The 12,906-nt window shown below is 38.5% G+C and overlaps 1 protein-coding gene across 1 annotated transcript in view; it reads left to right on the top strand.

Moving 5' to 3' along the window:
• Window positions 1-12,906, top strand: part of LOC145257981 (cubilin-like) — a 146,929-nt gene that overhangs the window by 18,856 nt on the left and 115,167 nt on the right. The window contains exon 3 of the mRNA XM_080115705.1: window positions 2,544-2,706. Within this exon, the coding sequence (XP_079971831.1) occupies window positions 2,544-2,706 (163 nt within the window). The remainder of the gene's footprint in view (window positions 1-2,543; window positions 2,707-12,906) is intronic.

Genomic DNA, 12,906 nt, shown 5'->3' with positions numbered 1-12,906 from the left:
AGTTGGCCGAAACGTTGTGAACCAATAAAAAAAGATTTTAAAAAAACAACAACTAATAAAGATGAGACTAATAGTCCGAAATAAAAAAAAATTAACTTGTAAGCAAGGTTCAGAAATCGATTTAGAAATTGGAATGTTAGAATTTCGCTATTGTTAAATTCCATATAAAATAGTTCGATATTGTTTGTATTGTAAAAAGAATTAATTGTTCATTCTTTTATGAAAACTGAATTAAAAAGTTCAGCTAAAAAAGAACGAACAATACAAATTAAAAATATATTGAAAAAATAGGTTAGGTTGAAAAATGGGTTAGTTGAGAATTCTTTGTTTGCAGAAGTGTGTTTGTAGAACGTGTGCTGAGCCACGCGAGTGGTCACGTTTAGAACCACACATCTGACGTCATAGCAAAAAGGGAATTCTCAATAATAAGAGAGGATTAGCAGATTAGTGAGATAGTCGACAGTCGAGCAGAGAAAGCAGAACAGTGGAGTCTGCTAGGAAGAGAGAGAGAGCGAGAGAGAGAGAGAGAGAGAGAGAGAGAGAGAGAGAGAGAGAGTTGGAGTCAGAGTCCTTTGGAAGTGAAGGAAAGAACATTCAACTCTGTAGATCCCGAATTTGAATTCCTGCCGTCATCATCATTTCGACCGGTCAAATGAAATAAAGAATCACCATCGATTTTTGTAACTGTTTGTCTTCGTGTCGTCATTCAACAATTGAAGCTAATGTGTTAATCATCTTAATATGAACTTTGTATAACCCCCTTCCAAGTAATGTGTCCCATCCTTTCGTCATAAGTAATGATGCACCTCTGATGTAAAAGAACAGTAATACACATCCCTTCAATAATAAATTGTCCCCGTCGTTCTTTAAAATGTACCCGGTATATGATCCCCAATATGAAACCCCCGATTATACAACACTTCCCCTTGAACACCCTTATATAAAAAGTTATTCACATACTATTAATAAACATGTCTACATCGTAATTCTACTCTGTCTCAAGTGTCTTCAATAACACCCCTCGGAATCACATACTGGCAGCGGCGGCGAATATTAAACATCGAAAAATAAAAAACAGTCGGATGGAAAAAAAGAGACAAATTCACACAGTGAGTAAAGAAAAAATATATATATAAACTTTTTTCTAAAACGTAAAAGAAGCACGAAAAGAAACATGGCGGCAAAGAACACCAGAGGAAAAATCCAAAAGAAACAATGATCATTAAGGAACATGCAACACGACCGTTCCAGTACATCGCAGCAGACGTTTTTAAATTCAGTGGTCAACAATTCCTATTGACTGGCGATCAATATAGCAAAATGCCATTTGTCAAAACGCTGAAAAGCATAAATAGCACCTGTTGCATTGAATACTTCAAAGCAATCTTTGCTGTCCACGGCATACGTGAAAGACTGTATGCAGATAATGCCAGGTACGTTGTATCAAACGAATTCTTCAATTTTGCCACAGAATGGGAATTCACTCACATCACATCAAACTCCAGGTACCCACAATTAAACGGGTTTATAGAACGCATGGCCGAAACCATACAAAATTTTTTTTTTTATAAAAGCCAAACAATCAAAAATGGATTATTAAATGGCCTTTCTATGCCTCAGAACAACCCCAGTTGACAGCCATCTGCCATCTCCGGCAGAAATCCTATACAATAGGAAAATAAGAACAAGACTTCAAACCATTGTTAAACATGGACACCCCAAAAGATTACGAGATCAGAGAACGATTGTGCGCCAAAAGCAAAAAACAGCAACAACACTACAACAAAACGCAAACGATCTCCCAGAATTAATTGTTAGTATCAAAGTGTCAGTCCTACAAGAAAATGACACCTGACAACTGGCGACAGTGGTTGACAAAAGCACTGAGCCGCGCAGTTACATCGTCAAGATGCATAGTGATAGAAGAATACTGAGGCGCAACAGACGACATTTACAAGAACTATGTAACCCTCTGAGACGTACACACACATTCAAAATACTAGTTGGGACAATACAATACTACTGCCCCAACAACACACCGACTCATTGGACGCCAATACTCCTTCGATGGATACATTCCATTAGACAACCCGGGACAACCAGAGGAGACAAACCAAAAGGTTAGAGATACTGACCCCAAACTGACCCAAAAGAACACGGCGAGTCACCCCAAATACAAGGACTTTATAATATACAAATAGATAACAAGTAAAAAACAAAAAACAAAAAAAAACATAAACACTTTTTCCTAACAAAGGGGATACAATAGAATAAAGAACTCTTCAATAAATCGAGTTACTTCCCCTTGAAACCATTTTATAAAAATCATTCACATACTATTAATAAACATGTCTATATCGTAAAAATCATTCACATACTATTAATAAACATGTCTACATCGTAATTCTATTCATTAACACCCCTCGGAACCACAAAGTTGAATATTAAATTATTCGAAATATCCAAGTTTCATCACAAATTTGAAGATCGATTTTGACAAATTTAATAATTTTCATATTTTCTTACGTTTTCTTCTTTGACAGGTTGAAGGAAGAAATGTGAAAACTAATGCCATTCAACAATATAAATTTTGCGAATATGAAAGTGTTCAAAATAAGACGTTCAATTTAACAGATGAAGTGACTATAACCTTCAAATCCAATAACAGAATAAGTGGAAATGGATTCCTACTGGAATGGAGATATGGTTTGTATCTTTCCCTACAATTATGTTCTGGCCATGTTTGGGAGATATACATTTATTATATAAAGTTATCCTGTTGGATTAAATATAGCATCACAACTAACACCCCGATATTTGCTTCTGCTTAGCAAATTTGTCTTTTACTTCATTCCCGCATGCTTTTTATGGTGCTCGGTAAAAATGGCATGGTAACAATGGCACCGGTAAAAATGGCAAAAGTGAATAAAAAGGTAAAAATGACACGTTGACAATCGAAAATTAAGACAGTTTAAGAAATGTAAGTTAAGCGCCTATTTTTAGTTTAAAACAGGGTTAAGCCCCTTAGCTTTAGTTTTAGTTTGGGTGAAGAATGGGGGGATTTCAACGGTTTCGATGACAATAAAAATGTGGGAGGGTGGAACATTTGATGATCATCATTAAATCTCTGGCAACGTCAGATCTCCTTGCTAGGTAAAAATATTGGGGGGGGTGCTAGTCCTATATTAAAATAGTAGAATGAAAGCTTAACAAACACTCTAGAAAAGCTCTAATTCTCCGTTGTAAAAGTGCCATTTTTTACTAATTTATACACTCTTGTTATTTTTACCGATGCCATTTTTTCTGGTGCCATTTTTATCCGAGTTAATTTTTATAATAAAAAAATGTCTTAATTCAGTTTGTTTGAAAAATAAATTATTCCACTTAAGAAGATTGTTACGATGGTGAACAATTTAAATAATAACTCAAATGATATAAGTGAGATTTGGTAAATTAGAAATCGAAGTGCGAGACGAATGAGCGTAATAAGCAACCCCTTTTCTTTCTTTGCTTCTTTCAGCTTACTCTTTCTTCTTTTTATTTTTACACAGTGGTAACCACTTATCAAGGCCCGGAAGCAGCTCAGGGATAAGGGTTATTGCAAGTACATTACGTTAGTGTGGAGATTTGATGAAGTGTTTACTTAAGGGGACGGTTAATTAGGAATTTGTTAACGTTGGACTTGAACACATCCAAGTTGTAGTCAAATGGGAAGCAGGCAGACGGAACAGAGTTCCACAGGTGTGCACTTCTAAGAAAGAAGCTTTGTTCATGGAATCCACGTTTTTATTTAGGCAGAGATAAAGAGTGGAGGAAATGTTTCACAGTGGATTCGGCTAGACGGGTGTTTTTCGTGAAAGATTGGCGAGGGGGGGGGCAGAGATTGAAGTTCAGACGAAAGCGTCGAGAGATGGAAATTTCACATTAAGTAAAAGAAGAAAGAAATGGATTTTTGTCAGCATTCGAACATTCTCAGTGCCGACCCGTTCAGTCCGGTTCTTCAAAACTCAACTTCCTCCATCTTGACTGCCGGCCTTAAATTCCCTCATTCCAGTGTCTAGCCTCGTTGATATGCAACTCATATCAGACCACATTCGCCACTGATTCTTAAAGATCACCTCATTAACTTATAACTCTGCTAGTCTCTCTACCCAGCCCACCCAGATACCCTTGCTAATCTCGAACCTAGCCCACTCACTCGGCTAGACACACAGGTAGCCCTCACTAACCGGCTAAGCACACCGAATTTCGTTTTAAATTTCTCATTTAAAAATGATGACATTTTTACATACACGTCGAACGAATCGTATTGTGAGTTCTTTTAACAGCGACAACTTTTTCCTTTTCAAAAACAAACAACTCCAACTCGAATTGTACTTTCATTAAAATAATACGTTTAAAAGCCACAACTTTTTTTAGCAAATATAACCGAATTTCATTCCAAATTCATCCTTTACAACTACGAATTTTCAAAGTTCGACTTGCGTGTGCATATAAAAATTCTTCATAGTCCGAAAAATCATCACAAAATCCGAGCTTCGAATGCGTATTTAACTTCTCCGTAGCCCGACAAATTATAACAAAGTCCGGCTTTTGAATCCGTATATACAATTATCCATAGCATAACGAATTTTCACTTTGGCTTTCTAATGCGCGTTTACCATTCAACTGAATTATATCGGGAATGCCAATTAAAAAAAAAGACATAAAAAAGGTTGACTTACTTCAGTCGCATCTAACTTGGTCTATCTCAAGTCGAGAACCAATGCATTCTCTTCCAGATAGAATGGTACCATTTGCTTTCACTTCTGCCTCATGCAAATCATCTGACACGGTTTCAAATTTAAATTTTGTCGTTTCTCGACATTTCAAATTTTCAACTTATGCTTCGAATCATTTAATATTTAAATTTTTAATGTTTCACGCCAATCGTTTAATATTTCGATCCCTCGATGCTTTTAATTTGCAAATGCTCCATGCCAGTCGTGTAATATTTCCATCTGTCAACGCTTTTAATTTTCAAATGTTTCACACCAGTCGTTTAATATTTCCCTCTCTCAACGCTTTTAAATTTCAAATTTTTCACGCCAATCGTTTAATATTTCCGTCTTTCAACGCAGCGACTTTGTTTCATTCAAGTGTATAGTAAACTCATAGATATGCAAATTATATCAAACCATAAAATCTTAACGAGTCGAGTCGAACGTAGAAAATTTGAAGCGTAGAGAAATTACAAGATTTAAATGTCATTCAATTCAGACTTTTTTCTAATCGTCGTAGTAAAATGGAGAATTAGGATTCGACTGACTTTTTTGTGTTTGGGAAGCTAGTAACGTCCAGCGGTGTTTATGAGTGGCTAGTAGTGCTTAGCGGTGTCTATGAGTGGCTAGCAGTTCTTAGCGGTGTCTATGAGTGGCTAGCAGTTCTTAGCGGTGTCTATGAGTGGCTAGCAGTTCTTAGCGGTGTCTATGAGTGGCTAGTAGTTCTTAGCGGTGTCTATGAGTGGCCAGCAGTTCTTAGCGGTGTCTATGAGTGGCCAGTAGTGCTTAGCGGTGTCTATGAGTGGCTAGTAGTGCTTAGCGGTGTCTATGAGTGGCTAGCAGTTCTTAACGGTGTTTATGAGTGGCTAGCAGTTCTTAGCAGTGTTTATGAGTGGCTAGCAGTTCTTAGCGGTGTTTATTTTTTTATTTTATTTATTTTTTTTTTACACAGTGATCACCACTTATCAAGGCCCGGAAGCCACTCAGGGATAAGGGTTATTGCAAGTACAGTACGTTAGTGAGGAGATTTGATGAAGTGTTTACTTAAGGGGGCGGTTCATTAGGAATTTGTTAACATTAGACTTGAAGACATTCAAGTTGTAGTCCGGAGGGAAGCAGGCAGACAGAACAGAGTTCCACAGGCGTACAGTTCTAAGAAAGAAGCTTTGTTCATGAAATCCGCGTTTTGATTTAGGCACAGATATAGAGTGGGGGAAATTTTTCACAGTGGATTCAGCTAGACGGGTGTTTTTCGTGAAAGATTGACGAGGGGGGACCAGGGATTGGAGTTCAGACGAGCACCTGCCATGAAAATAACGATAAAACAAGGAAAGGCTCGCAACGTCTCTTCTGTGGGAGAGGGGTTGCAGGGTAGAGAAAAGGGCATCCCCCACTAAACCACGAAGTCTATTTTGTACTCTGTCGAGGCATGATAGGCTGTTTTTAGCATCTCCTGCCCAGATATGGCAACAGTATTCCATCCTTGGCCGTACTTGGCTTTTATATAGATAGAGAATTGCATCAGTAGTGAGATATCTTCTGGAGCGGTAGAAGGATCCCACCATCTTTCCAGCGACCTTGGCAACAGACTTGATGTACGTGTTCCATTTCAGATCAGGAGTAAAGGTCAAACTCAGAAGCTTGTCAAAACACGGGGCCTCACCCAGACGAGAGCCATCCATCACAATTGATGCCAGCTGGGGATCAGAGCGTTGATGATGTAAGGATAGGAGTTTGGTTTTGGATGCATTAAAGGTAACTAGCCACATCTTCCCCCACTGAACCACGCGCTCGAGATCAGAGGTGAGAGAATCAGATAGAACTTCGTCATTTACAGCCTTTGATGTGTTGCCGTAGATGGTCGTGTCATCAGCATAGATGTCAACGAATGATTTAAGTATGTGTTTAGGGAGGTCATTGATGTAGATCAGGAAGAGAGTTGGGCCCAGGATTGGCCCCTGAGGGACTCCAGCATTTATATTGCAGGCCTCCGATTTTTGTCCATCTACCACTACTCTTATGAGCCTATCGGAGAGAAATGATTTAATGATTGAGAAAACATTTCCAGTTATACCGTAGCTGTAAATCTTGTGAAGTAGACCCTTATGTCATACTTTGTCGAAGGCCTTTGATATGTCAAGAGCAATTGCCCTAGAAAGGAAGCCTTTGTCAAGAGATTCACTAATCCTGTGGGATATAACCGTCAGCACATCTGCGGTAGATCTTGCAGAGCGGAAACCATATTGTGTGTCACTAAGAAGGTTATTCCTGCTGAGGTGGTTGACTATTTCTCTATTTAATATGGATTCCAGCAACTTACTCATAACACAGAGAAGACTTATTGGTCTGTACTGAGAGGGAGATGACTTATCACCTGAATTCTTAAATACAGGGCAAACTGATGAGGTCTTCCAGGGGGTCGGAAAGGACTTCTCCTTAAGGCAGCGCTTAAATAGTTTCGTAAGTATGGGAGCAAGTTCTGGTTGAAGCTTTTTTAACACTATAATTGGGATGCCATCAGGGCCAGTTGCTTTACTGGAATCTAGGTTTTTTATTAGCTTGGCGACCTCATGCACGGATATTTGTATGTTACCTAGCTTGTTCTGTGTTATAGGAGGAAATATGGGGAGTTGATGGCCTTCGTCGCATAGGGTAGAATTAGCTGCAAAGTTCTTTGCAAATAGTTTGGCCTTGTCTGACGCTGACGAGATGACCTCTGGTCCATTGATAATGGTGGGGATAGAACGCACACTTCTGTTCAGGATCCTATTTGTTATTTTCCAAAACTGGTGGGAACCAAGCCGCTGATCAGCTACCTTGGATTTAACAGACTGGACATATAGCTCTCTTGCATTTTTTATTACTCTTTTACAGTGTTCCTGAAAGTAGCTTTAGTCTCAGTGCATCTATTACGTTGGTAGCTATGGAAAAAGTGATTTGTGTGCGCGATAGCAGCAGCACATTCTGGGGAGAACCATGGCTGGCTGTTAGGTTTTTGTTGGAATTTTTTAGATGGTATGAATTGGTCTATGCCTACAATTAACCATTCGGTCAGATCTGATACTATAGAGGGCACTTCCTTTTTAAACATGGAGTGCAGAGGTAAATCAGATATGAATGTACGGAAGCTATCCCAGTCAGCCATAGAGTATCGGTATACAGTACGGTGGAGGGGTACGTCTGGGGGCTTCTTACATTTCGTTTTTATCTTAACTGATACGACGGAGTGGTCGGAGGATCCTAGAGGAGAATGAACGGTACATGAACATAGCTCAGGGGACGTTGAGAGAAAAAGGTCTAAGAGGCTTGCATATTGATTGGGTGTATCGGGCACACGGGTGGGTTCGCGAACAATCTGAGTGAGGTCATAAGCAATGGCAAAATCATGACAAAACCTTCCCTCATCATCTGTCTTATTTGAATGGGTCAGCCATTCCACGTTATGGACGTTGAAGTCACCACAGATGTGGATGTTAGCCGAGGGATGTGAAGACAGTATGCGGTCTATTTTCTCAGATATGCTCTTAAAGATAGTAACTCCGCTGTTGTGGGGCCTATAGAGGGCAAATATAAATGCAGTGGTGTTAGCAAGTGCAACCCTGAAGCACATATAGGGTAAATTAGGATCTTCTCTAGAGATATCCCTGCCACATGGGAAGCCATCTTTAATGTAGGCACATATTCCATGCCCATGGCGATCTTGGGAGTCAGATTTAGCTGTTAAATTGGAGTATCCATTAATTATGAACTCATCTAGGGAAGTGGTCGGCCCTATTCCAGTTTCACATAGAAATAATATGTCCGGTTTCGTCTCCTGTAATTGGGTTTCAACCTCTGGAAGGTTGGAACGTAGACCCCTGATATTGGAGAAGGAGACCTGGTAGTAGGGGTCTACGTTGGTAGATGGGTTCTAGGTTTAATCGAGTTTTTTTTCTGGAGATATTTCATGTTGAGGTTTTGGGATTTGAAGAATAGGTCGGCATACTTGGTTAGAGCAGTTCAGAGAGGGAAAGTAAGAGAGAAAAAGACAGGAAATTTTTTTTTTATTTGTAGCACACGAAAAGGTAAAGCCGTAACAATTACCCACTAGTATGGCATCGAGAGGCCCCACCAGAGACTACTGCATGGTCCAGATCCACTCACCAAATGGCAATACAGCAGTCCCAGTACTTTGCGCCTGCTGATAGGACAGCCTCCTTAGTGGTTAATCCAAGGTTCGGGTCCCTGACTATCAGGCGGATAACGTCAACCCAGACAAAACGTTTACCTCCAGCACCCTTACTAGTGACATAGCAGCAAGGACAGACAGAGACAGAAAAATATCCGACATCTCAGACTACTGGTCACGAAGTAGTACCGACCTTTAAGCAGCTTTTTCTTCACCCTTTGTCAGAAAAATCACTCATTGAATGAGGACTGAATGACAAAATAGGAGAATCGAGAGTTACTGGAGCTGCCGATAACACATCCACTGTATTATCTACTCTCCATTAAAAAAAGGGGGGGGAGGAAGGGGAATGGGTACAAGTGACTTATTTATATCTAATAGTAAGTCCGGTGTGAAGTTTATAATTCATGACACTTTTGGTGATAATCTCCCCTCCCATATTAATGGGTGGAAGTTTGTCGTTATCTATCTAGTTTGAATCATTAAAGTTTCATCTTATAATTAATTAAAATCCAATAATTAACTATTATCAATTTGTAAAGTCTGCTTAATATTAATTTACATTAGAGTTTAAATAATTATTCAAGGTTTTAATTTAGGAGGTTCGTTTTCATTGTTCGTTTCTTTGCACTGTATTATATTTCGAATGTACTTGAACATAAGGCTAACTATATAAGATAGTATGATTCGCAAGCAAAAAGAGATTATTTTCAATACAGGCAAACTTGAAGTAATAGTATATATTAAGTATACTACTTAATTAAAGTCCTAAGTTTATCTACTCTAGAGAATAATTTCCGGCATTTTTTTTATCGTTAGTTGCCGGCATTTTGTTTGTTTTCAACGTTCAGCTTTGTAGCAGGAGGGGTGGACGGATAAGACGGAATACAGACAAAAACACAGGAGAAATACAGACAAAATACATAAAACACGAAAAGCAAATTTAAAAACAATGTAACAGAACATTTAGGATTAGTTTAGAAAAACAAAAAAAAAGTAAAAATACTTAACGTTTTTGACCTAGAGATTCCGCCCGCTGTCTTTATCAACTGTTAGCTAGCATATGCCTTTCTAGAGTGACAGAAGATTTCTATTTCCGGATAACTTGGTCGAGTGCCTATCTATAGAATAAACGTCGTAACGTTCCTATGTGTAAAGAATATCTAATTTACATTTTTTTTTTGTTAAAAAAAAAAAAATTCTAGCTTTTTTTTTTTATTATAAAGTCCGAAGTTTATCTACTCTAGAGAATAATTTCCGGCATTTTTTTATATATATGAGTGGCTAGCAGTTCTTAGCGGTGTTTATGAGTGGCTAGTTGTTCTTAGCGGTGTCTATGGGTGGCTAGCAGTTCTTAGCGGTGTCTATGAGTGGCTAGCAGTTCTTAGCGGTGTCTATCAGTGGCTAGGAGTTCTTAGCAGTGTCTATGAGTGGCTAGTAGTGCTTAACGGTGTTTATGAGTGACTAGCAAAGTCTAGCGAATTGAATAGGTCGGAATTTACAATGTCGTTCGAATGATACCATTGTATCTCGAAGAGGCTGCAATTAATTATTAAAATGGGCGAAGGTAGATAAACTGAAGCGAGTCGGACCCTTTTTGTTTAATTTTATTTATTTATTAATTTTAATTGGCATATTTGATAGGATCGGGTTGGAATTTTATTTTGAATTGTAGGTATTTTTTTAGATTAGGTCCACCTCCGCAATTTTATTTTAAATGGCGACATTTATAGTTTTCGACTATGCTGAATACGGAAATCGCATTGACATTTTGCAGAAATAAGTAGTTATCGTGATATAAAAAGTTGTTTTATGCATTGTATTCTTTGGCGGACATCTTTGTTATGCGCGTAGATTTGTTTATGGCGCGCCCACGCGTGTAAAAGGATAGCCGCCAAAGAATACAATGTATAAAACAAACTACTTATTTTTGCAAAATTTCAATATGATTTCCGTATTAAGCATAGTCGAAAACCATTCAAAGTCGGCATTTAAAAGAAAATTGTGGAGGTGGACCTAATCTAAAAATTTACCAAATTGTAAAATGAATATATTAAAATATGATTCGGTTGAATGTTAAATGTCTATTCGAAAGTCAAAGCGAAAATTCGTCATGCTATGGATAATTTTAAATGCGTATTCAAAAGTCGGACTTTGCGAGATTCGCTATGCTATGAATATGTAAGTTTCAATGCGTATTCGAAGATCGGACTTTGTGATAACTTGTCGGGCTATAGAGAAATTTTTATATGCACATTCAAGTCGAACTTTAAAAATTCGTCGTTCTATAGAATTTTGAATGGTAATTCGAGTGCCGGACTCTGAAATTTGTTGTCGGTGTGAAAAAATTGAATGAAGAATTGAGTCTGACTTTTTAGGCGTGCGTTGTTAATTTATAGAAATGGTTAAATTACAATTCTAACGGAACTTTTTTTTTAATTGGCAGTGTATCGTGGGCCAGTTGCGTCTGGCGGCGTAGCATGGGCCAGTTGTGTCTGGCGGCGTAGCATGGGCCAGTTGTGGTCATAGGTTAATATACGACGAGGAAACGGAGTCAGATGATTTGCACGAGCCAGGAATGGAAGAAATGCTCCCGGAGAGAGAAGCCCCACTTCTGCTAAGTGGGGCTTTTTCGGGAGCATTTACTGACAAAAACGACCACCGTCATGAGATCAAGGAGGGGTGTGACATCGATCATAGAAACAAGCGTCCAAGGGTGCATGCGCGTATTATAAAGTCACCGACACTCTAACTGAAAACCTGACCGATAGGAAACGAAAAGGTGACATATGCAAATTAAGACACGGTCAAATTTGAACATATTAAACGCCGGTATTTCTTTCATTGGCGAGAAAAGTTTTTGTTGTTGTTGTTGTTGTTGTTCATTCGGAGGCGGTTTAACGTACGGTTAATTCGCATGTTAGCGGGGAGAAGGAACGACGGATTTTCTACGAACGTCACAGCAGAAAGGGGAAAAGGACCGTCGTTTTTGCGGGTACTGAAAACGTTGCAAGTTGAAGACAAACTTTTTTTTTTTTGTACAAACATTTGGTGTTCGACAGTTCAAAGGAGAACTTCAATTTCAACCCTAGAATCGTTTAGCCTCGCTCTAAAAAAATCGTTTCAAACTCCAGAAATAACAATCCAGTGTAAAATTAAGTAAACCTATACTTCCAACATCAGCAACATAATATTTTGCCTGTTGTTATATCTCCGATGAAGACAACAATCTAGAAAGTAAAATCGCACATACACACATATATGTATGTACATACACAAATACACGCACACATACATGCACAAACACATATACACATATATGCACACATAATACATATGGACACACACACATACACACACCCATACAATGACACTTTGAAACAAATATTTTTACACTCTAGTCAACTTTAAAAAAGTTCCATCAAACTTTGATCTTTCAAAGTATGTTATGTTTCTGTAAAAATGTTGATATAAATATATTTTGCTTGTTGATTCATGTTTTCTCGCTTACATTCCAAAACGCTCGTTGCTAATTCGTGACCCATCCATAACATTCATCTTTTTATTCATCCTTTTTATTTGACAATCTAAGTACGTGTACATTGATTATATACGACACAATCACGTTCACACACTGGTTCTCGCCAGATCACTGAAGTTAAGCAACGTTGAACCTGGTCAGTACTAAATGGATGACCATTTGGGACTTCCAGGTGCTGTATGTGCTCTTCGCTTATCTCAGCAATGTTTCGAGTCGATTTTGAGTGTTTGTGTATTTCTTGCCTTTACATTACTTTTGCATTATTAGACCACAGTTCCCGATGATTGTATAACGAATTTGGGAACAGCCCATTTGGGAACACTGATCATGCCGTGATAATGGTCGAAATCGCCCTAAATTCTAGACCCAAAACTGAAGGGCCAGTACTCAAAACAACGAGATGTTATAAAAAGGCTGAGTGGGAAGCCATCAGAGAT

Source organism: Euprymna scolopes, chromosome 33, assembly GCF_053919585.1.
Source record: "Euprymna scolopes isolate OS-2025 chromosome 33, ASM5391958v1, whole genome shotgun sequence".
NCBI classification, from domain to species: domain Eukaryota; kingdom Metazoa; phylum Mollusca; class Cephalopoda; order Sepiida; family Sepiolidae; genus Euprymna; species Euprymna scolopes.
The sequence above is the reverse complement of the archived record's forward strand: the minus strand, read 5'-3'. Positions and strand labels throughout refer to the sequence as shown.